Below are 24,750 nucleotides of genomic sequence, written 5' to 3' on the forward strand. Positions count from 1 at the left end.
GAGGACCGGCCCCTCAGGCCGTCCCTCCCACCGCTCCGCCTGAGTGATGGAGCGCGGCGGGAAGGAGCGGAACATACCCCGGGGCCGCTCGCAGGGCTGCGGCGCAGCCCCGACCCCGCCCGCTAGCGGCTCCGCCCCCGCGGCCTGCCGGGAGCGGGGCGGGCGGGCCCGCATGGCGGCGGGAGCGCGCCGGAAGCTGCGCAGCGGCAGCGGCGGTCGGGCGGGCTGAGCCGGCCACGCGCGACGGGGCCCAGGGCTGCGCGGGGAGCCGGGAGTGCCGGGAACCGGGAGCCGCGGGAGCGGTGCGAGCCGGCAGGTGAGAGCGGGGCTGGAGCCGTGTCCACCACGGGCCGGGTGAGGGCTGTGGCCGGTGGAGAGTGGCGGCCCCGGCCTGTCCCGGGCCCTTCGGTGTGGCTGCGGCGGAGAGCGGGGAGGTGTCCCGGGTTCCGAAATGCCGACTGAGTATTTCATGTCAGTAGCTGTGCGGGGAAGGGGCGCGGCCCCTCCGCTCCCCGTTAACCAGGGACGCGCTCGGTGCCGTCTGTGTGTGTCCGTGCACACCCGCCCCTTGCACGGCTTCTCGTGTTCCAGCGATTAACTACAAACGCTTTTTTCCTCTGCAGTCTTTCCATAGTGTATGGACTACTCTGGATGTGGATTAAGAACTGAGGAGGCAGTTTAACCATAGGTTTATCTGAAAGAGCTGGGCACGTTTCGGTGTGGAAGGGCAGGACCTGCGCACTGGGCTGGATCTGCCTGCCATCCATCCATCCATCCATCCATCCATCCATCCATCCATCCATCCATCCACCCTTAGCCCCTCATTTCCACTGCCGTGGGGCAGAAATTAGGGCTCTGCCTGCACCAAGTGCCTTCCCAAAGTCTTGCATCTCTTAGCTGCAGCTATAATAAACGCCATTAGTTTAAACCATATTAAAACACTGACTTTTTTTTTCAGAAAAACTAAATGTTTTGTCAGCAACACATGTAGCCTCTGTCGCTTCTCATACACCCATAAAAGCATTTAGTATGAGAATGTTTAAGACAAGTCTGACTGAAGAAGAAATTTTTAGAACTTTCTAAACTTGCACCCTAGTTTATTTTGAAACTTCATCAGTTTTATCTTAATTTGGTTAGTCTGTGTTAGACTTCTTTCAGGAAAGAAATTTGTGTTTGCTCCCCCACCATGGAGATTTGCAATTCTGCCCAGCACTTACAGGCTGTGATGTAGAGAAAGTTGCTTTCAGGTCCCTTTCAGGTCCCTTTCAGGTCACCTCTTCCCCCCAGCCCATCAGTTGCACCACTCGGCTTGGTGTCATCCACGAACTCCCTGAGGGGGCACCCGGTCCCACTGTCAGTGCCCCGTTGCTGAAGACAGTAAATGGTATTGATCCCAATATGGGCCCTTGAGCGACACCAGTCATTACTGGTTTTTGCTTACGGCATAGAGCTTCAACTCTTTGGATGTGGCCATCCAGCCAATTCCTTAGCCATCTAACAGTTTACCCATCAAACTATATCTTTCCAATCCTTCCCTTTTTCCTTGTTTTCTATCTTCTGCCTTGTCAGCTTTGTAGGTCATTGGAGTTTTCATAGGCCAATTTAACTCACTGGAATAGCAGAAAAACTTGTGCTTTGCTGAGTTTTTTGCATTCCTGTGAGTTCAGTTAGCTCATGGAAAGTCTGATGAGTATGTGAGCTATCAGGGAAGGTGGGGGGAGAGAAATAGAAGAGAGGACACCCCCTGTTCTGCAGTGAACTGTTAGATTACCTCATGTCCTCAAGGAAGCATAACCATAGCATAATTATAATTACATAATTATGCCATGTCCATAGCATATTTTGCATTACATTTTTCAGTATTCAGACTAAAAGAAGGAAAGTAGCATAAATGCTTTAGAACGTGAACCAGTAAGTTTGAAAGTGCATTCCTGTGTACTTTTGCATCTGTAATGCACTTATTGCACTTGGCTACAATGGATTGTTTCAGTACTTGGTGCAGCAGTCTTTTCCTTTGTTGGTTTTTTGGCAACTTTGTTGATCTCGTGCCCAATTTTCATAGATTGTGCAAAGATCACCAGTAACTTCCTGCAATGTTACAAGCTCTTTGAAAAGTATAGGCAGGCCACTTAGTACCACTCTGCATATCTAGTATTGGCAGACCTGTTTTATTTGCTTTTTGTGTTTATGTCTTTGAACTGAAAGGATAATTAATTTTTTTTAAAGTTGCTATCTTCACAAGAGGAATAAAAGTCTTTGCTCCAGTACTGTAGTACTATTGCTGGGTGATTATAGCTGGGGGGAGACATTGTACATCTCAGAACAGTATTTAAGCTTTAAAAAGAAGAGCAGAAATAACAGAGACTGAACATAATTGAAAAAACCAACTTGCTTTCCTTTTGAGAGGGCTGACAGGGAAAACAGGGACTTGCAAAGGAATTAGAAGGAATAACCTGCAGCTTATTAGTGTTACTAACCTTTTAAGTGTGTGTTTTATTTATGTGGTGAGAAATTTCTTGGAGAATTTCTGTCACGTAAGCTATGTGTTTTATTTGCAATGGAGAGCTGAGACTGCTTCAGGCCAAGGAATTGACTAAAAGTCCCTTGAAGAGTAAAATTAAGTGTTTTAGGGTGTTATCTGATATAACCTATGATACAGGTTGATATCTGTACTACTTGTACTTGTATTTAAAAAATCACCTTCCTGGCTAGACTAAATATATGATAATATAGTTGAGTTGCAGTGTGATAGTGCTGTTGCCACTGGGTGAAAAACTGGGAGTGCTTGCTTTTCCTTTACAGTTCAGCAAGTGTGCATACTTTTAGCTAATTCATCACTTTTCACCTTGCGTGAGCCCAGGACCGTACTGTTTCTTATGCACCTTCTAGCATTACTTTGAAAATTAAACATGTGCTCTGAGGCATGTGCATTGATATTTTTATGCTCTTGCCTTCTATTCTGTTACAACCACTAGTTTTATAAGTCAGGGTATACTGTCTCTACATGCTGCAGCCTCGTAATTCTGAGAAGTGCTGCTGAACACGTTGAGAGTGTCAATGTGACACACCATCATCTCATTTTGACCCAGTCTTAAGTTGCCCTTGGGGTCTGATTTGAAATGAGTGGTTGCATTGTTCTACTGTGCTGTTTTTAATTGATGCTCTGTTGGTTTTTAGCATTCTGTCCAGTTCTGTAGGGTCTCGCCTTGCCAAATATTATAAATGCGTTTGGGTTGAACTGGTATTGGCACTGGTCTCAAAGAATGCCTTGAGAAATTTCCCTTTTTGAAAGGAACTAGAATCTAAGTTGATGCTGTACTGTATGAAAGGGTTGAAAGGACATCATGGTATGAGAGAAGATGCTTTTCAGTGGAAGTATTGAAAAGGGAACAGTTGTGGCTGAAGGAAAGATTTTACGTTGATGATTTTGCAATTCAGCTTACCTTAATTTCTCATGCATCTTGAAGAGATATGTATTTATTCTAGTTAGTTCCATTGGAAGTCAGCAGGAGCGGAACTGGATCCCTGTAGTTCTACCCCCCTGGTTTTGCTGGCTGATTCAAGGTGTAGTTAACCCCAGTGCCAGTGAAAGAATGGACTTAAGGAGCTGCCTTCTGATGTGCACCTGGGTCATACTAAAGTGGTGCTCCACAACTGAGTCTGTGTGTATGTGTGATAGGTGAGAAAAGAAAATTTTGATTCTGAATTTAAGAGTCATTTGAAATAGAATATTCAGTGTCACTTGTAAAATATGCAGTGGAGTTACATAGTAATGATAACTGTAGAAGAGCTTTAGTTTGCGAGGAAGACTATAACATTGTTAAATTAACATTAGGAGAAATTTCCAAAAATGGCAGTAGCAGCAGAATGCCCTTCTGTAGTTAAACATTGTTATGTTTGCAGGACAAACTTCTAACAGTTTATTATGCAATAAATTCACTGTCTTGAAAGATGCAACAGTGGGGTTTTTTTGGTTGGTTGTTTTTTTAATGGTCCTCAGCACTAACCTATAGCCCCATATGGCCATTTTTAAAGTTCATTCTTTCTGAGGGTTAGATGCAGTAAGGTGAGATGCCCAGCAAGACTTCTACATTTCTGCACTTGGAAAATATGTGAGACCTTGTAGTGCAAAGAATAGATAAGCTTCCAAATTCAGGACTTAAAGCAGTTAAATCTATTATGTGACTTAATTTAAAGTTTTGAGTTCATAATCTGCACTGGAAAAAAAGTGTTTTCCATTAAAGAAATACTCTTTTGAATTCATTTCCACAAATTATACAAGCTGCATTATTGTTGCTATTTTTTGTTTCCCAAACTTCAGCCTAATTTTTCTTTAATTGTTTTATTTACTTCTTATTTTTCAGGAGTCTTTGAAAAACCCTTAGTGGTCATGACATTGTTACAAGTGACATAAGTTAGCCAGTGGCTCAGAATGATGGATACCCAGAAGACTACAAATGGTTTGCAAGTGATTGGAGAAGGGACTGGTATAGGGAAATCGACACTCCACATGGTGGGGTATTTGGGAAAAGTCAGTTGAAACTTGTTTTACATATGTGCAAAGTTCATATTTTTCTCTGTTTTGAGAGATTTTTAATTGGTCTTAATTTTACCAAAAAAATTCCCAAAATTATTTTCCACGGAAATCTATAACAATGGCGAAAGATTATTCTCATTAGATCAGTGCCTCTGATTTTTTTTACTGGCACTATTTTTATAATTGTTTGCAATCTTATGAAAATTGATTTGTCTTAAAAAGATCTGAGCTTGTGTTCTCTGGCAATAAGTACCCTGTGGTTTAGTTCAAATAGAATAAAATGTGCGTAACTGTGTTGTTAAAGATGCCTTATTTTAGTATTTAAATAAAAATATAAATTTATTTAGAACATGCTACCATACAAATATATAAATGCTAAAAAAGAAACCAATGTAGTTTATTTTTTCACATTGTATGGTATTATATTTAGAAGTTGCACATTGTTTTTTTATCCTGATATGTATGTCTTACCTTTGGAGAATATAAGAAATGCATAAATTTATGCTGCTTTATCTTTCTTGGTTTATCTTTATTTTAGAACTGTAATCCTGTGGAAACAACTGCACATGAGTATTGTCCAGTCTGCAAAGAGAAGGGTCAGATCCAAGCTTTAAGGACTTACCGTATTAATTTTCAAGAGTCCATTTTTCTTTGTGAAAATCCTCAGGTATTACACTAATAAACAGTTTTATTTGGCAGTGCAGAGGCCTTTACCTTCAGTGGTTACACCTCTCTAAATTCATGACTTTGGTGGTAGTAAGCAGACTATTGAAATAGGACCCCTTTCAGTCTGTATGCTTAAGGATATTTGCCTGTATATAGAAAAAGCTCCATAATTAATCTTTGTACAGTGTTTAGGCATAGGTACTTACCCTAAAGAATTAAAAGAGTAAATCAAAATGACTAAAGGAGAGATTTGCTTATGTAACAAGGGAACATAAGTGGTACTAAATGAATCTTTGTACGAGTCAGAATAGAAGATGAAAATTTGATGGTCCGTGTAACGAATTCATGATTCTTGCAGATGTGAGTTTCCCATTTTTCCTTCTTTATGTCTGGGAATAGCAAATAGGTTTATAATTATAATTACAATGTTTTTCTTTTATTTTTTTCCTTTTCTTTTTATGTTTAACCTTAGCTGGATTTCTGTGCTGCTTAATATTTGAGTTGTGTGATTTTACTGTGTCTCCCTTCGCTGCTTCATGTACGTGGGGAGGGTATAGCAATCCCAAGTGGACCGGTGCCCTTAAATTAGTAGAGGCTAGACAAGATATGTGTCTCTGAGGTGCTTTTCCCATCCCTTCCTACTTTTAACTAATTATTGTATAGTTCTGGAGATTGGTAATAGCTACTTGTCTATATTCTGGTCGCAGAATAGCTGTATGTATATATGACCTTACCAACACTGGTCTAAGGCATTGGGATAGCCTGAGAGGATACTCTGCCAGTTTGGACACCAGTAGTCTCTCAGGCATGAGATGATCATGCCAAATCTGTACCCTAAAGGAATGCATTTAGCGTAGAATAAGACAAGAAGACGCTCCTTAGTAAAATGAGGTTGTTTTCAGCAGCTGGAAGAATTTACTGGAAAAGTAGTGTTGAATTATCACTACTGATACATTTACTTCACAGTTGCTTAAAAGACAATGGTTGAGTAAAAGAGGCTTCCTATCATATATATGTTGAATATATGTATTGACTTAATTACAATATCACTTTACAGAAGTCCTTAAGGCCAGGTTGGATGGAGCTCTGAGAAACCTGGTCTAGTGAAAGATGTCCCTGCCCATGGCAGGAGGCTTAGAACTAGATAGTCTGTAGGGTCCCTTTGAACCCAAGCCATTCTGTGATTCTACATTCCATTTTAACATTATGTTTTATACCTATTTTTAGCTCTTGTTCACCTGAAATTGCTTTATACATTTCACTGTAACTTTCTTTCTTTCCTTTAGTGTATCTACCCACTTGGTTATAAACCATTAGACAGCATAATTACTTCTGCTGGTTCAGAAAATCATCAAGCTCCATCTACTCATAAGAAAAGAAAATTGTGTGATACCAGTGACTTCTCTCCTGTTGAATCAGATCCCAAAAAAGCAAGAACTAATCATCTGGTAAATGCTGAGCATGCTATTAATACAGACCCTATTGTGAAATGCTCTCAGAATATCTTCTGTATTCCTAAGTCAAGCCTACCTGATGTATTACAAAATGACCAGCAGAAACCTGGTAACAATGTGGAGTCTTGCATGCAGAAGGTGGATTTTGAAACAACCACCAAGACCAACAGCTATCAAGAAAGTCCACCTAAGTCTTCTAGTCCCACAATACAATCCTTGCCAAATTCTGAACTTTTATCAACAACATCTGAAATTTCACTGAAAGAGGATAAAGGTTCCACTAATAACACAGATTTGTGTCTTCAGTGGAGAAACATACATAATCTTTGTTGGTTAGATTGCATTTTGTCAGCACTGGTACACCTAGAAACATTAAAACTTGCCCTAGCAGAAGAATGTAACAATGGAAAATGCTTACTCCAGAAACTTCTAACAAAATATAGTCAAGCAACTATGCTGCTGAATACCTGTAAAAGGAGTAAAGTAAAAGGTGAGTAAATTTAGCTGCTGGTTTTTCTGACCACAAATATGTGGAATTTAGTACAGTGCACCTAAATATGCCTCCGTTCTATTTCAAGATCACAAAAGAATGAGTTACAGTTCATTACCATGAATTTGCAGAGTACTGTGCTTTATATAGCAGACTCCTAGTAACCTCTGAAATTGTTTTTCTTGGGGCAAACGTGCACGCTTTGAAGGCATCAAACACTGAGCGTCTCTTGAATTGTTTTTTTCACGTGCCACATGAAGGTTTTCTGATTTATTATGTAATTGAGCCTTACTTTGTTTCCCTCCCCCTTGTTGGTTAACATGTTAGGATGCTGTTCTAATATCAATCTTCAAAATAATTTCTGTTGTGGTTTATATCCTTGTTTAAGTAGGCAGTAGTTGCCTTGTCACACCAAAAATAGTAAAGCCGGGAACATATGTTCTTTCCTGGCTCCAGCCGTGCTCACTGAAGGAATGCTTCCCCTGGGGTCTGCAGGCTGCAGTGTAGATGACAGTGCTTCCTAACTTGTCTCAGTCAAAAGTAGTCAAACACATTAACCTTGTTCATGTGGTCTGGGAAGGTTAACAGGGGGTTAACAGGTCAGGTCGGCTTAACAGGTTTGAGGACTAACCTCTGAGCACAGGGGCTGTGATGGGCAGCTCAGGGCAACCTTCCAGCAGCACAGCTGGACTCAGAGGAGCATGTGTCACTGTAATCTGCTGGTGTGCTCTTTGACCATTTTCTGTTCAGTGGATTCAGTTTAAGACTCTTAAACTAAGATCATGGTTTTTTCAGTCCTCTTGAACTGGACCATTGGTATCATAAGTCTAAACTTCTAAGACATCATCTGTTAGGTAATTAAAGAGCTCTCTGGTTAGGCAGTACCTTTCCTGAATGTCCACAGACATCCCATTGGAATATCTGTGTTTGAATATAGAGACTATAGTCCCAGAACAGCCTAAGGTAACTTGAAGAATGTCATGTCTTTTCTGAGAAAAATTACAGGTGTATCAAAAGTGGTTTAATCCATGTTACAGAGGGGGGGAAAAAAACCCCAAATATTCTGAAGTAGTTGATATACTCTGCTTGCCAGAAAGTCAGAGTGCTTGAATTTAGGTTTTCAGCTGTTACTGGGAAGCCTTCTACCTTCACAGAACATGTCTGAGATGTTTTTCTTTCCCTTTTGATGGGCTGTGTTTGCAAAGGAGCTCTGGTGTGCAATAACCTTTAAATGGGGATGTTAAGTATTGAAATATAGTGTTGTTTGAGAGAACGTAAACCTTTTCAGGAGTTGCTGCAAAACTTTGTTTGGGTGACAAATGGGGACGGGATTGGATGAAGAGTATTGTGGAGAAGAGGTGTAGAATTTATTCTGCCTTTCTGTGTAGTTTTTCAGCATCTCTTTCATACAGCTGCTTTTAAAAACAATAGAAAGCAATATACCTGCAAGAAACTTCTTATTTCCTTTTTTCTGTGCATAGAGTTTATATGTAATAAACAGTTTCAACAGCTATTCTAAATACATCCTTTAATTTCTGCAGGTTATGATCATGATTGTGTAGTAGAAGTTATGTAGTAGAGTGTGTTTGTGTGGAAACAACATAACTTGCAAAATTAAAATACATAAGATACATGACATAAAAAATTATTTTTAAGTGTAAAATTATTTTTACTGCTTTAAAGGCTCATTTAGGAAATTAGTATTTAATCTGAAACAGTACATTTAAATGTTTTATTATTGTATAACATTAGAAAATATGTAAGCAAATTTTCCTGGTTTTGGTCTTAATGTTTAGGTTTTAAAGTTTGCTCTTAATCTCTGAATCTGCAGGATTTGTAATATGTGGTCACAATATCCTTAAAAATTGTTACTATCTAGCTGTTGGTGTGCACTCTTAGCCATAATTTAATCAGATCAAGTAGTTTTTAGTTAGCACACTTTAGTAAAATGTGAGTAACTTGTGTAAATTCCTCTCTAATTTTCAAATTAATTAATACCAAGAATTGACTGTTTTACCAGGTTTCAGGCAAGTATGGGTCAATATGAAAGGCATCAGTTTGCAGAGAAAGAGTGCATGTTAGGGGTTACATATGTGTATGAAAAGGTGGGAGTGTCACACATAAATACATGAAGACGTATTTTTTTCTGTAGATGTTCTTCCAAAAGCAGAATCTCATCTCAATGAAGTCAGAAACTTAATGTTTACACAGCTTCAGCCTCGGCTTAGGTGTGAATTGGGTAAGTACTTCTTGCAGCACCTCAGTATTTACTTTCAGGAAACTGTATGTAAAGCGTTTTCTGTCAGTACATAAAAGTGTGTGTATACACATGCATGCAAGAGAGTCTGGAAATACATTTGCTTGAGTTGGTAACGTACACATACTTTATAGTATGATCAGCTGGTTTGTCCCTTGCCTGTTTTGACTTTTTAGAGAGCATATTCCCATATTTGTAATTATGCTGTCATCACAAACTTGTCACTGATAACAACCTAATAACATGGATCAGTCCCTTTGCTGTGAGGATTAGAAACAGAGCCTTGAAATGATAACTGAAGTTTAAATCCTAGCAATAAGCTTATCTCCTTCCTTTTTGAAGTACTGAAAGGTGATTTCAGATATTCAGTGACTGGTTTTTTCTGCCCCATCTTTGAAGGTAATATGGAGAATCCAGTGTTTGCACTCCATCTACTCTTACAGTTGGATCAACAAGCTGAGAAACTATTCTTGCATTCATTTTCATGGAAGTTTGAATGTGTATATTGTGGCTACAAATACCAGAACCGGTGAGATTTTTAAGTAGTTTCTGTATAGCTGTTCTACCCTACCTTTTAAAATCCATATATGATAGTTGGCTTTCTTTAGATTTCCAGATTTTATAAAGCTTAAGCTTGTTGGTAGAGTTGTATGTGATCCACTTTTTTAGGTTAGCATTTGCAAATAGTTTACTGCTATTATGTGTCTTAAGAAACCATGTTATCAATTAAGAAAGAAATAATAGGTAACACTGCGAGTCTGTGGCCACACTTGCTCTGGTATTTTGCTGAGAGTATTGAAGTTGTTGTGGTTCTAAAGAATATATGCCTAATACGCTTTTCCTTTCAAAGAATACCTGTAATATTAATTTGGATTACAAAGAATCAGAGATTCTCTAACATAATTTATCTATTTTAAAATAGTATTACAGGGAAGTAGTAATTTTTTGAGAATCGATTTACTTCTGTGTAGCTGCAGGTACAAGCTAGTAATTTGGGCTCCTTTTAGAGTCAGCAGAAGAAGAGAGATACCTTCAGAAGACAGCTCACTTTATTTGGAAAACATCTGTTTCTCTCTACTGTCTTAGGTTTATACAATAAAATTCTAGATTCCCAAATGAAATGAGATTAATGCTGTCTGTTACTCTGACAGTTAATAGGTATGTGTTCAATAGCCTTGGTTACATACTGTGCTTTTTTAAAAGTTGAAAAATTTAGGTTAGGTTGAATACAATGGAAGTCCTTTCTGTGGCTAATGAATGAATAAACTATGTTACTTTGCTTTAATATCCCGTACATTGTATTTTCGTATAATATAACCTCTGTGTAATCTCTGCTATGAATGTGCTGGTTTTTAAAAACAAGACCTTGTATAACATGGATTCTGAGGTAATTTGTTACCGCTTTCTTCTCTTCTTGAGATTTTGTATTAGCTAGTAAATTATGTGGGTTCTGGTACAAGCTCTGTCCTATGTTGGAAAGGAAATGGAGATAACATGAAAAGGGAAAAAGAACAAATAATCAAATAATGTGAACCCGAAGGCCACAGAGCTGCTGAAAACAAATCGTGACTGTTTGGGAGAACTGAATTCAGTGCTGACTTGGATGTGATGCAGTCACGGTGAATTTCACACAAACGGCCTGAACACAAATAGAATTTGGCTTTGCCATAATGTTTTTATAACTTTTTTCTCCTGGTAAAGTATGTATATTTATTGTTTTCTGATCTGCAACTGAACTTACTCTATTTTTTTTTGTGTATCCAGATTTGAGAAAACACTAACAACATTTGCAAATATAATCCCCGATTGGCATCCACTTAACGCTGTTCATATTGGACCATGTAATAACTGTGGTGATAGATCTCAAAGACGACAGATGGTTTTGGAAAAGTAAGTTTGAATATATGAACTTGAAAATAAAACACATACAATTCATACAGTTCATTTACTGAATGTATGACTTTCAAAACTAAACTGTGATTTGGGTTTACAGAGATTCTAAACTTTCAAATCTGATAAATACTCACTTTTTAATATTTTAGATCATTCTTAAATGCTGAAATGGCAAATAGTGTTTAATAAACGTGAAACATAGAACATTGTTTAACATGCTGACCAGCACGTGTGTTTGATTCCAGGTCAAAATACTTATATCAAGCAGTATATAGAGAAAAATTATATCCTGTGTCAGCCTTTCCATAGCCCCTGCCATTGGTGAATAAAACTTGTTTGATCATTTGTTTACTAGTTTGACTTGGGAACAATATCCTTTCCTACTGTGATTATGGCACAGTTTTCTCCTTTTTTTTGTCCCCCCCCCCAATTTTTCTTCACTCCCCAAATCCCTTATTTGATGGTGTTTTTTCCCCTTAATCTATAACAAAATGGAATATCCAGTTGGGATGTTCTTTTCCCTTGACTACTGTGCAATCTGAAGAGTCCTGTGAGGAAGTAGAATAATAAGGGCAGAACCACATAGTCTTAGAGATGCCTTACTTTTTCATTAGGAACTTTTGCCACTGTTTTATTGTAATAAACTGGTTCTTTATTGTTTCTTCAGAGTACCTTCAATTTTAATGTTACATTTCGTGGAAGGCTTGCCACATAACAACTTGAAGAAATACTCATTTCAATTTGAGGAAGACACTTACCAAATAACATCTATTATTCAGTATCAGACAGATAAGAAGCACTTCATAGCCTGGTCTTTGAATCCTGATGGTAAGAATCAGAGAATGGGTAAGGTTGGAAGGGACCACAGTGGGTCATCTGGTCCAACCTCCCTGCTCAAGCAGGGCCATCATAGAGCACATTGCACAGAACTGTGCCCAGATGGTTCTTGAATATCTCCAGTGAGGGAGGCTCCACAACCTCTCTGGGCAACCTGCTCCAGTGCTCGGTCACCTGCACAGTAAAGAAGTTCTGCCTCATACTCAGGTGGAACTTCCTCTGCATCAGTTTGTGCCCTTTGCCTGTTGTCTTATTGCTTGGCACCACTGAGGAGAGCCTGGCTCCATCCTCCTCGGTACTCTCCCTTCAGATACTTTTAGACATTGATGAGGTCCCCTGTCAGTCATCTCTTCTCGAGGCTGCACAGGCCCAACTCCCTCAGCCATTCCTCATAAGAGATAGGTAAGGTAGAGTTTATAGTTCTTATCTTCATAATACTTCATAAATCTACATGAAATACTGTTTTATGAGTTACTGCAGTAATCTCAACAGTCAATATATAATAAAGATTTCTTTTGTCTGCATTCTAAACTTCATATTAAAATGATGTGAATAACTGGGGGAACTTGTTACCCGAAGTGAAGGTTTAGGTTTGGTTTAACTGATTTGTTCAGCAGTGTTCTGCCCTACAGTGCACTCACTGGCAAAAGTAATTTGCCTAGGGCTTTTTCCATTCATAATTTCGTAAAAGTTAAAAAAATTCAGTCTGACCATGACTGTGGGACAAATAGTATTGGTTATTTTGAAACCAGAGATTCATCCATTCTTGGCTGGAAGCAAGGGAACCTATGGAACTATAAGCATTAATGAAGCTTCTTTTTATTTCTGAACTTTATGGCACCTGAGGAGTGGGAGGCACAAATCTATGTTAAAGACATTACTAATAGTAGGATGGATGGAAGCTCCATAATCAGAGAAGGTGAAAAGTTGATATTTTGGTACTTATGCTTCTGTAGAAAGAATGGAGTACAGTCTTATAAAGTGTTGTGACAACATGAAAATTGTCTTAATCATACTGCCAGGGTTTGAGAAATAGAAGAGGAAGCAGCTGGGAAATACGTAGTTAAGAGCCTCCTATACATCATATATATATATTTTTAAGTTCTTAAAGCTGTAAAAGATTTGTTCATGATCCATGAACAATTTGCAGATGATGAGACAAGAGTATTAAAATGAGCAGTTTCTCTTAAACCCCCATGCTTCCCACCCAGGCAATGTAAGGGTCTACAGAGGAACTTAATTTGAGAGGTGGTTCTTACCTCAGACCTGTGAGGGTATTTTCAGACAAGGTATCTCAGCCAAAAATCCCTTAGCTTTGTTTTATGTTTGACCTACTCTGACTTGTAATAATACTGCTGCAAGTTCTCCTTGTGTTTGATCTTTTTACAGTGGAAGTCTCCCAGTTTTCTCTGTAGAAAAACCCTCTGTTTTTTGCTTGTTAGGGGAATGGGTTAATAAAAGTACTTGACAAGTGTGAGGATAGTGACTTCAACTTTAAAAGTCTCTGAGTCTCTTTGCTGTTTATTTTTCAGGAACTTGGCTTGAATGTGATGATTTAAAGGGGCCATATTGCAAGAGACATAAAAGATTTGAAGTTCCTTCTTCAGAGATTCATATTGTTATCTGGGAAAAGAAAACATCCCATGTGCCAGAAGAACTGAATTCACAGTTCCAGAGTAAAAATATTGAAGATTTTCCTCTTAATAACATACAGTCAAATTCCATGGTGTTGCACTGTGATTTTGATAACACTGTAGGCAAAACACCTGCAGAACAGCACAAAGAGGATTCTGTGAGAACCCCAGAGAAGAAACAGCAGCGAGTAGCTGAGGATGAAAGTATTGTTCATCATGGTTTAGAAAATCTGGCACACGATGATCTCGTAACACTGATGCTTGAAGAAGTTCAAGTTGACTCGGAAGGTAAATCGCTGCCAAATGGACAGATGGTGGGAAATAACCTTATTGTTGAAATGGGCATACTGCAACAGCAGGAACCAGCTTTTTCACTTAACACTCCATATACAGGAGAGCTTGCTGGAACTGGTCTAGCTATGAATAATAAATGCATGTTATATGAAAATTCCAACATTTGCTTACCTCTAGAAGAGTTGAACCCAGCAAGTATTACTCCTCCTGTTCTCAAAAAACATGACCCTGACTCATCTGACTCATCACTTGCTCAAAGAACAGATGACAGAACTAATTTAGTTAACAGAGAACATGGATTAAATTCAGAACTACAGCTGAACAAGAAATTGTCAGCAGTAGAGAATACTATACAAAAATCACTTGACTTGAGATATGCAAGCAAAACTGTCATTAATTCTCAAGTTGACAGTTCTGCTGCGAATAATTCTGTTCAGCCTTCACACAAAGACCAAAAAAGAGGATTTGTCGGAAGCTGGGTAAAGAAATTATTAAGCAACAATACTTCCTTTATGCCTTCAAGTGCCTCAGTTCTCAAGAATGAGAGAAGTTGCAAAACTCCCTCAATGCAAAAAGTAAGTGAAGTGAGGCTGCCAGTGAAGGGCGCAAGTAACTTTGGTGGATTTCAAAGCAGAGGTACAAACAAAACTGAGACCCCAAAGTCACTGGCTCCTCAGAGTAATAATAGTCATCCTTTATCAAATTACAAAGGATTTTCTCAAAGCAGTCGTCTTCCAACAGCAAGGCATACCACTATTGCAGGTCCAACTTGGAATAAGTCAGGAAGTACACTGGGTACCTCAGGTAAAGTGACTCAGTGCCATTCACTTGGCTGTAACTCTGGGAAGGCAGAAGAGTCAGATAGTGACAAAACAAAAAAACTTCGCCTGAAACTGTTAAAAAAACTGAATGCTAAAAAGAAGAAGTTGGCTTCACTGGATAGACTAGCAGTGGAACAAATGAAACAGGAAAAACCTGTGAGTGGAGACATAAGCACCCCATCACAGACTGAATCTCAAAATGACAGTGAAGTATTGCAGAGCTTTTTAAGGGAACTGCAGTATCAGATTGATATCACAAATAATGAGTCTGAATTTAATACAAACTCTGTGTCAGGGTGCACTACCCATAGTAACACTGATGAAATACTGGCAGAGTTACTGTCCCCTACTTCAACTGTTGCTTCCTTAGAGGCTCCAAAAAGTGAAGATGAATGTATGTATATGGAGATGGTGGATAGTAGTGTTGCAACAACAGGGTCTGATGAGAAGACCAGTGTGCCACATGCAGCAGTGACAAGTGAGGACCACAATTACTACAGTCCTGTAAAGGACACTAATTTGGAACTTGATGCAATAAACAAACCCAGTGGGAAAAAACTTGCTTTTGAAAGTCCTACAAGGGAAGATATACTTGAAGACCTGTTCTCCATTTCAGCACCAAGCTCAATGGCAGGTGACATAGATTTACCTCATTTTGATGAAACCCTGTTTGAAACTTGGTAAATATTCGGTTTCTTGTTTTTAAGTGTTTTTTTCAGTATTATGTATATTTTGAAACAAAGCACTACTAAGTTATATTTTCTAACTAGTTTAATTGCACACTGGCTGTACTTGAACAATTTACATTTGAGGTATTTTTTTCCTTAAAATTTTATTGTAACAAGCAAATCAGGTTTTAATGAATTTTATTGTTCTGAGAAGCAGTTATTTTAGTTGTCAGATTTGATGCTTTTTAATGAGAAGCTCTTATGAGTCTTAATTTTTGCTGCTTTTAATATGGAAAACATCCATACTCTAGTGAGTTTGAGAAATAATAAACTTCAGTAGTCTTAATGATGCAATGGTGTAAGAAATATTATTTATGTAGTAGTCATTTATTTTACAGGATCACTTCTGAAGTTATTTTGTCTGACATTAAAAAAAAATTTAAGTACCTTCTGTAGTCAGGGAATTTTGCATCCTTTGATATGAAGATTGTAACATTCTAAACTTGAAGCTGGCATTCTCTTAGGCTGGCATTCAGCTCTTTACAGAATTGCTGTTCTACAAGCTCATGCTGGTGTATATACCCCTTGGATCCAAGGAGGGATGGATACATGCTAGAAATTTTCCTATTTAAAGTTACAGCACGTACTGAGATTTCATCCTGGGTAACTGCGAATGTAATTTGGCAGAATATGCTTCTGAGCCAGGTTACTTTTTTAAATAAAATTAGTAACATTCAGTCCAGAGTGCATCACTAAGAAGGAATATCAGATGTACCTTTTAGTTGTTCGTAGCTGCAAAATCATTAATAAAACAAAGGTTTCTGAGAATTAATTTAACTGCAAGTTAATGCCTATAACTGTTGTAACTAGGACTTGGTCACGACTAGAGCAGTGCACCCCTGTCCATATGTGAGAGTGCCAAGGAGAGGCAAGGTCAATAGGAAGAAAGTAATGGGAAAATGTAGCAAGACAGCAGTGAGTAAGCAGAGGGATTCACACCTTGGTGTTTCAGGTTTTGTATAGATTTGGTTTTGCTAGATGGGAGTATTTTAAACGCATAGACACAGCTGAGAGTATTATATGCCAAGTTGAGTAGCTATACATTTTTCTTGTTCTCAGAAATAACAAAGATTTTAACAGCAAGTCTTTGTCTCAGCCATTTTTAGAGGTGTTCTGCATTTTTTCATTGTTTTGGATTCCAAGTTCAAAACATTAAGTCCTCAATCTTACTATTCCAATAGGTGCAGTTGAACATATTTGTTATTACAAGGCATGGCTTCGGATTTTAGTGGTCTTAGGTTGTTTGAACTAGGTTCAAAAACTGTTTGAAAAATTGTCAGTGGCCCCCAGCTCTCCATGTCAAGTTATTTCTGCTGCAATTGTGAACATTGTCATCAAACTGGTACTTCAGGCAGTGAATGGTTTCATTCTTGAAATACAAGTCTTTGCAAAGAACTTGAGCTTCTTCTTTGTTTTAAATACTGTAATTGGTAGTGTTACAATAGAAAACAAATCAATGGATTCTGAATGTTAAGTGCCGGTGCACTGCTGGTAAAATGTTTGCCTGTTTGTGAATTCCCTGATCAAAAAAAAGCTGACCAAAATTAGAGTTTGATTTATCCATTAATAAAATAGGTGCCTCTGCAAGACTTGAGGAAGGTCATAGCATTTCTGTGTGGAGTTTTCCAACCAGTGGTGGGTGGGTGTTGGGGGGTGTGGGGGGGGTGGAGGGAGGGTGTATATGTATGTATGCAAACTGCTAAAAGGCAGCATCTTTCCCATCCCTGACTGCTTGTCCTGGAGCTGTGGGGAGCTGCCTTCAAGTGTTGGTACCATCAGGGACTGACTGGGTTGCAGCGACCTGCAGCTGTGCAGTGGGAGCTCCTTCACCCCTGGCTCAGGACATGACACAGACCCAGGGGTGAGTAAAGCAGCAAGCCTGGGGTTGGCAATGCAGAATGCATAGGGCAACAGGAGGAAGACACCCTGATAGAGGATGAAAAAGTCCTGATGGTAAGGATTATAATTAGGTTAATAGCAGAGGAGGGGGGCTATGGGGGCACACTTGCTGTGAAGATACACCTAGACCGAAGCAAGGACCTCTGGTCACCACTGGCAGCTCTGCTGCAAACTGATTTACGGACACCTCGGTCTGCAACTGCCTGGGATTCAGTGTGGGTACACATATATATAGAAGCTCCAAGAGCAAATAAATAGCACTTGAGATTAAAGTAGGTATGAAAATAAATCTGTTAGTGCTGCATGTTCCTGGTTGCCTTTTTTAAACTAAAAATGATACCATGTAGATTTGTTTGTTTCCATAAATGTTTTACTGCCTCTCACTTGCCTGTGCAGGTGAGAATTCAGCTGAGATTGAATGACAACCCCATGACCAAAGAAACTGTTTGGAATTTGGTGGCTACTGGACATTTATATTGAGACTAGTTTTAAAATACAGCTTTTTACTTGCCATGAAGAGAATACAAAGTATTGTAGTAGTTTTTTGTCAGTTAGAAATACACTAAGTGGGCAGAGAGCAAGCAGAGTTTAACAATCAGAAGTTACCAACTGCATTATGGTGGTTTCATCAGTGTGCTAGGGTAAAGTTCCAAAAGTCTAATGGCTTTGAGCACTGCCATCTTCAGCACTAAACCATATCTCCAAGTGCCACATCTACACATTTTCTGAACACTCCCAGGGACAGTGACTCCACCACTTCCCTTGGCAGCCTGTTCCAGTGCTTGACAACCTCTTCGGTGAAGAGATTTTTCCTAATATCTAATCTACACCTCCCCTGATGCAGCTTGAGGCCATTTTCTCTCATCCTGTCACTTACTACCTGTGAGAAGAGGCCAACTCCCACTTGGCTACACTCACCTTCCAGGTAGTTGTAGAGAGCAATCAGGTTACCCCCCACCCCAGGCCTCCTTTTCTTCAGGCTAAACAACCCCAGCTCCCTCAGTCACTCCTCATCAGGCTTGTGCTCCAGACCCTTCCCCAGCTCTGTGGCCCTTCTCTGGACATGCTCCAGCACCTCAATGTCTTTCCTGTAGTATGGGGCCCAAAACTAGACATGGTATTCCAGATGCAGCCTCACCAGTGCAGAGTACAGGGAGGGACAATCACTGCCCTGGTCCTGCTGGCCACACTATTGCTGATACAGGCCGGGATGCCATTGGCCATGGCCACCCGGACGCACTGCTGGCTCATGTTCAGCTACTGTCAATCAGCACCTCCAGGTTCTTTTCCTCCAGGCAGCTTTCCAGGCAATCTTCTCCAAGCCTGCAGAGCTGCATGGGATCGTTGTAACCCAAGTGCAGGACCTGGCACTTGGCCTTATTGAACCTCATTCAGTTGGCCTCAGCCCATCAATCCAGCCTGTCCAGATGCATCTGTAGAGCCTTGTCAATCTGTGTCTTCTGATTTGGGAAAGGCACAGTCGTGGCACTTACAGTTCAGAATCAGCTCTAGGGAGACCAGTCTGATTAACATCTTACTACTTGATGATACATTCAATCACAGAGTACAGGATGGGAAAAAAAGGGCTGCCTTTTCACATCCTGCCTACAACAAATGAGTAGATATGCATAGGAGCTGCCTGCATGGGTTTTTAGCTGTATGATCTGCTAGAGCAATGTTCTAGAAAGCCACTGCGGTGCTGATTACAAATCTGTTTTTCGTGGCTGGCTATTGCCATTTATTTTTCTTCCAGCACTGGTTTTTACTTTAAAAAATTATTCCCTTCCTGACAATGTATCTATGAGAGCAATTGTGTCCTGTCTGTGTTCCTTTTGCAAAGCTGAACAGCTGCTCTGCCTGATGTGAGCCCCTTCATGCTCAGAGCCAAGCACGTTACCTTTCAAGCAGTTCATGCAGATCTTAAGTGTGTGCTCTGCTTTGAAGTCTGCCAGGATTCGGTCTTGGAGTGGAAGAACTTACAATCTAAGTATAGATCTAAGACAATGTGCGGACGGGGCAAGAGAGAAAATAAGGTTAATGGGGTTACCAGGCTGATGAATTTTGCAGCGTGCTTAGTTTTGCACTGCTGTGCACAAACACAGTGTAGTTGTTTGTGAGGAAGATGCTGAAGCTGAACAGTGCAGAGCACGGTGGAGCCATGGGGCTCATGAAGGAGAGAAAATGCTGGGAAAGGAGTGTAAAGAAGTTAGGGGCTGGGTGCCTTCTTTCCTGAAAGCTTACATTTTCAACATAAGAGAGGCTGAAAAAACCCTCAAGAGATGCTTCTCCCTGGACATGGGTCTGTATTACTCTTGTAAATGTAAATGACTATCTAAAGTGGCTTCAGTAATCAGGGGCTTGTAGATTTTGTCCCAAGTTTTCTGATAATATTCAGACCACTTCAGCTGAGATCCGTTTCCCCTCCTCGTTTCCATCCTTGCAGGGAAACTGCATTTGCCGAGGGGAAGCTCGTGCATGCGAATGAAGCACGGCTTCAGCACACAGCCCGAGCCCTGCCCTTGCTCCTCCCTCCCGGCTCCGCTGCAACTCAGGAGGCCCCTTGCCCTCTCCCACTCGGAAGCTCCCCACGGGGCTTGTACCCCACGCGACCGCTGGCCCGCTGGAAAGGAGGAGCCAGGAAAAACGACATCCGCAGTGACACGGGAAGGGTGGGGAAAAGAAAAAACATGGTGTTTCCGCCCGGTTTCGAACCGGGGACCTTTCGCGTGTTAGGCGAACGTGATAACCACTACACTACGGAAACTTCCGATGGCGCTCTTGCTTTCTGCGGCCCCCCTTGAGGGATTACACGGAGCACCCTGAACCCCGACTGTCGACATACGTTATGGAAGAAACTCCTCTCGAGGGGGCAGGAAGGGCAAGGTCCTCGGGCTGAAAGCGGGTGTCGGGCTGGGAGTGGTATAAAGGCGGCGCGGGGTGGATCCAGCCGCCGCGAAAGCGCTCCTGCAGGAGGGAACGAAAAAGACACGCACGCACAGCAAAAAGGTCGCGCCCCGTCCCTGGGTGGGCTCGAACCACCAACCTTTCGGTTAACAGCCGAACGCGCTAACCGATTGCGCCACAGAGACGCGCTGGGCAAAGTGCCTTCCGAGCCGCGCCTGATGCCCGCGACAACCGGGGGCGGGCCGTGCGCCTGGTTCTCTTGCGCCTTCTCCCTTCGCTTTGGGAGGCTGGGCGTGGGTGGGTTGGGCTTTGGTGTCTGTTTGCTTTTCTAATCTGAAGAACAGTCCTTTTTTTTTTTTTAATCCTTTTTACTCTGTTGTTTTTGGTGGATTTTCCCATAGGAGCAAGGGATTGGGAAACAGTGGACAAGGAGAAAAAATTAGTGGTTACAGTTCTGGCTGCTGGTGGGACAGTTGCGGATGGGAGCCTGAAAGCTGCTCTCTGAGACAGACCAGACAGCAAGCGAAAGCTCCGACAGTACGTGCCAAGGACGAGGAAGGCAAAAATTAGCATCTGCCTGTTACTAAATACGTGGCCAAAGTATCCAACATCTTTCCTTCTGATATTTTCAGTAACAAAATGACTGGTTGTGACAACAGACTTGAAGAACGGAAGAAAAAAATTAACCTCACAGTATTCAAAGACTGTTGAAAATTATTTGCATGAGCTTAAGGAATGTGGGTACACTGACAGAAATGAGACGGCAAAAGAGACTTCTCAAAGGGGAGCAGAGAGGAAGATCTGGGAATCTGCTGCCCAGGCAGCCTCGCCTCAGCTCTAAAAATGAATTATTAATCAATTTGCAGTCACCTAAAAGGTAATAAGGTGATAATGGCAGCAAAAATGAGTTGTGAAAACCAAATCAACAATGAAGATGTACCCTAGGGGGATGAGGCTCAGGTCAGAAAGTATTTACGCAACCTACATGTATATAAGTCCATTGGTCCTGATGAAACATATCACAGGTGCTGAGGATAATGGCAGGTCCATTGTAAGCTCACTCTCCATCAGCTTTGATCAATCATGGCAACTAGGGGAAGTGCCCAAGCACTGGAGGAAAGCACACATCACCCCCATCTACAAGAGGGGCAAGAAGGAAACCTGGGGGATACAGGCTGATCAGCTACACCTGGATCCCCGGGAAGGTGATGGGTCATCTAATCCTGGAAACCATCTTCAGGCACATCAAAGACAAAGAAATCATCAGTAGTGCTCAGTATGGCTCAAACAAGGGGAAGTCATCCTTGACCAACTTGATAGACTTCCATGATGAAGTGATTGGCCTGGTAGATGAGGGGAGGGTAGTGGATATTGTCTGCCTGGACTTCAGTGGGGCCTTTTGACACTGTCTTCTGTGAGATCATCACAGAGAAGCTGTTGATGTGTGGGTTGGACAAAAAGATGATGAGGTGGATTGAAAAGTGGCTGAACAGAGTGTGGTGACCAGTGGGATGATCTAGTTGGAGGCCAGTAACTAGCAGTGTACCTCAAAGATCAATACTGCTCAACATTCCATTAATGATCTGGATGATGGGGCAAAGTGTAACCTCAACAAGTTTGCAGACAGCACCAAACTCAGAGCAGTGGCTGATAGACCAGAGAGTGATACTGCTATCCAGAGGGACCTTGAACAGGTTGGAGGAATAGGCTGACAGGTACCTAACGAATCTCAACAAGGAGAATTGCAAAGTCCTGGAGCTGTGGACAAAAAAAACCCCAAAACACATGCAACGGTACATGCTAGGGGCACCCAGCTGGAAATCAACTTGGCAGAAAGAAATTTGGGAGTCCTGATGGACATCAGGTTGAACATGAGCCAGCAATAGGCCTTTGTGTCCAAGAAGACAAATGGTACCCTGGAACACATGAGACAAAGCATTACCAGCAGGTGGAGAGAGGTGATCCTGCCCCTCTCCACTGTTGAGGCCACATCTGTAGTATTATGCCCAGTTCTGACCTCCTCAGTACATGGGAGACAGGGACATACTGGAGAGTACAGCAGAGGGCTACAAAGATGATTAAGGGACTGGTGCATCTCTCCTATGAAGAAACTGGGACTGTTCAGCCTGGAGAAGAGAAGGCTCAGGGGGATCTCATCAGCATTTATAAGGGAGAGTGCAAAGAGGATGCAGTCAGGCTCTTCTCAGTGGTACCCAGTCACAGGACAGAAGCAATGAGTACAAACTGACACACAGGAGATTCCCTCTGGACATCAGGGAACCCTTTTTCACTGTGAGCGTGATAAAGCACAGGCACAGGTTGTCCAGAAAGGTTGTGGAGCCTTCTTCCTTGGAGATATTCAAAAGCTCACTGGACATGATCCTGGACAGCCTGTTCTAGGTGGCCCTGCTTGAACAAGCAGTTGGACCAGAAATTTTTTCCAACCTTAGCCCTTCTGTGATTCTGCGAATTTCATCCTGTGACAGGGTGGGTGGTTGTCAGGGCTGTCTGGTATCACAATGGCTGCTAAGAAGCTGCTTCTTGGGAGCAAGGGAGGGAAAGACAACAGAGAGAACGTCCATGTGAAGTGTTTTTGCCACTTATTGGGCACTGTTCAAATCCCACTAATCCATAGCTTCCTGGAAAATCAGGGGACTTTGCCTTAGAGGCCTCAGAAGGGCCTGTCCTGACTCTGCTCAATTCAATCTCTTGCTAGCAGAGAAAATACCAAACCCACAGCTGAGCCCATGTTGGTGGTGGTTTTCCAGCATCCTGTTGGAGGGGCTCGGATTCAAACTGGTCTCGCTACATTGCAGCAACTCTCCAGGCTCAACCCACTGATATTTAATAAAGATAAACCAACCCAACTACCTGCACTGGGGAAGACGAGCCTGGTGCACAGACCCCCCACTGCACGGGGCTCGCTGGTGAGGCAGGAGCACTGAGGAAGGGGACCCCAGGCGTGAAGCGCAGCCACAGGGATGTCAGTCAGCAGTGCAGCCCTCATGCAAACAGGAAGACAAGAGCAGGGTGTGAATGTGCTGGTTTTGGGCAGAGCTAGTTTTCTTCACAGTAGCTGATACGGGGCTGTGTTTTGGATTTGTGCTGGAAACAATGTTGATCACAAAGGGATGTTTTAGTTACTGATGAGCAGTGCTTACACAGACTTGGGGCCTTTTCTGCCTCTCACATCACCCTGCCAAAAAGTGGGTTGGGAGTGCACAAGGAGTTAGGAGAGGACACAGCCAGGACACCTGACCCCAGCTGATCAAAGGGTTATGCCATACCATGTGGCGTCATGCTCAGCATATAAAGCTGGGGGAAGAAGAAGGAAGGGGGGAATATTTGGAGTGACGGCTTTTTTTTTTATCTTCCTAAATTACCATTATCCATGATAGAGCCTGGCTTTCCTGGAAATGGCTGAACGCCTGCCTGCGTGTGGGAAACAGTGAATGAATTCCTGGTTTTGCTTTGCTTGCATGTGTGGCTTTTGCTTTCCTTTGTCTCACTTTTATGCTTCTGATTCTCTTCCCCCATCCCTGTGGTGGGGAGTGAGCAAGTGGCTGCATGGGGCTGAGTTGCTGAGTGGGGTTAAACCACAACAATGAGACACAGAGGGTGAGGAGGAGGAGGCTGTGCCAGAGGGCCCAGAGGGACTACAGGCTCTGTCTTCCAGCTCTGTGTTTCGAGCTGAATTTGTACAAATCGAGTACGAAGACAGCAAGTGAAAGGAAAAAGCCTGGAAAATATAGAGAAGGAGGGGGTTCCGAGGTGGTGCTCTGGCTGCTCCCACACTATCGTTTTCTCAGCTGTGCACAATGAAGACAGCATTTTAAAAACTGCAGCATTGCCCCTTTCTTCATGTTGCACTTCACGTTTCCAGCTCTGTTCATGCGCTCCGTTGGAGTTTTGTCAGGCTTCAGCAAGGATGCGATGCTGAAGAAGACTAAGTGACGGCAGGTCACGTGTGTGTATGTACTATATTTGATGGTGCTGTGGTGCAAACTTTAAGTTTGCAAAGCACAGTGCTAATATTAACCAGCCAGTCTGAGGGGCTTTGTGTCCTGTTGCATTTATGATAAAGCATGATGGCTGTGTATCACCTGGCATTTATACAGAGGAGTTTCATATGAGCAGTTTTATTTTATCCAGAGACACACTTTCATTAGAGTCCTTGCAGCTGAGTGCTGATCAGAGTGCAGGAGAGGAGAGGAGAGATGAACAACCCAAAAGATATTTATAGATCTGTGTTCCCAGTCCTTTCCTCTTCACTATGAAAGCAATTCTACAAAAGGATTATTTTGACTGGCTGTTCAAGATTTCAGAGGAGGAGATT

At 41.7% G+C, this 24,750-nt stretch overlaps 1 protein-coding gene and 2 non-coding genes across 6 annotated transcripts; 1 reads left to right on the top strand and 2 right to left on the bottom strand.

The window, feature by feature from the left end:
• The first annotated feature begins 227 nt into the window (after positions 1 to 227).
• USPL1 (ubiquitin specific peptidase like 1) lies at positions 228 to 17,205 on the top strand. 4 transcript variants are annotated; one of them, XM_017818619.1, is made up of 9 exons: positions 228 to 316; positions 4,365 to 4,531; positions 5,076 to 5,204; positions 6,490 to 7,147; positions 9,300 to 9,386; positions 9,804 to 9,933; positions 11,169 to 11,294; positions 11,965 to 12,125; positions 13,667 to 17,205. In XM_017818619.1, exons 2-9 carry the CDS (start codon positions 4,433 to 4,435, stop codon positions 15,565 to 15,567), a joined length of 3,291 nt encoding a protein of 1,096 aa, XP_017674108.1. In that variant the 5' UTR covers positions 228 to 316; positions 4,365 to 4,432; the 3' UTR covers positions 15,568 to 17,205. The 4 variants fall into 4 exon arrangements, with proteins under 4 accessions (XP_017674108.1, XP_017674107.1, XP_017674106.1 ...); XM_017818618.1 differs by having other exon boundaries at positions 239 to 316; positions 624 to 4,531; XM_017818617.1 differs by lacking the exon at positions 228 to 316 and having other exon boundaries at positions 419 to 4,531.
• Positions 17,206 to 20,201: 2,996 nt separating this feature from the next.
• On the bottom strand, positions 20,202 to 20,274 carry TRNAV-AAC. The gene has a single exon. It is a non-coding gene; the product is annotated as a tRNA-Val (tRNA).
• Positions 20,275 to 20,525: 251 nt separating this feature from the next.
• Positions 20,526 to 20,599, bottom strand: TRNAN-GUU. The gene has a single exon. It is a non-coding gene; the product is annotated as a tRNA-Asn (tRNA).
• Between the last annotated feature and the right edge of the window lie 4,151 nt (positions 20,600 to 24,750).

The sequence above is a fragment of the Lepidothrix coronata genome, unplaced genomic scaffold (genome assembly GCF_001604755.1).
Source record: "Lepidothrix coronata isolate B3197 unplaced genomic scaffold, Lepidothrix_coronata-1.0 Scaffold69, whole genome shotgun sequence".
NCBI classification, from domain to species: domain Eukaryota; kingdom Metazoa; phylum Chordata; class Aves; order Passeriformes; family Pipridae; genus Lepidothrix; species Lepidothrix coronata.

What these genes read in the sequence shown, in the direction of transcription:
- USPL1 (XM_017818619.1), top strand. Translation starts at nt 4,433, where the DNA reads ATGATGGATACCCAGAAGACTACAAATGGTTTGCAAGTGATTGGAGAA. An exon ending in TGGTGGGGTATTTGGGAAAA is followed by an intron (nt 4,532 to 5,075) that starts GTCAGTTGAAAC and finishes TCTTTATTTTAG; the next exon opens with AACTGTAATCCTGTGGAAAC. An exon ending in TTCTTTGTGAAAATCCTCAG is followed by an intron (nt 5,205 to 6,489) that starts GTATTACACTAA and finishes TCTTTCCTTTAG; the next exon opens with TGTATCTACCCACTTGGTTA.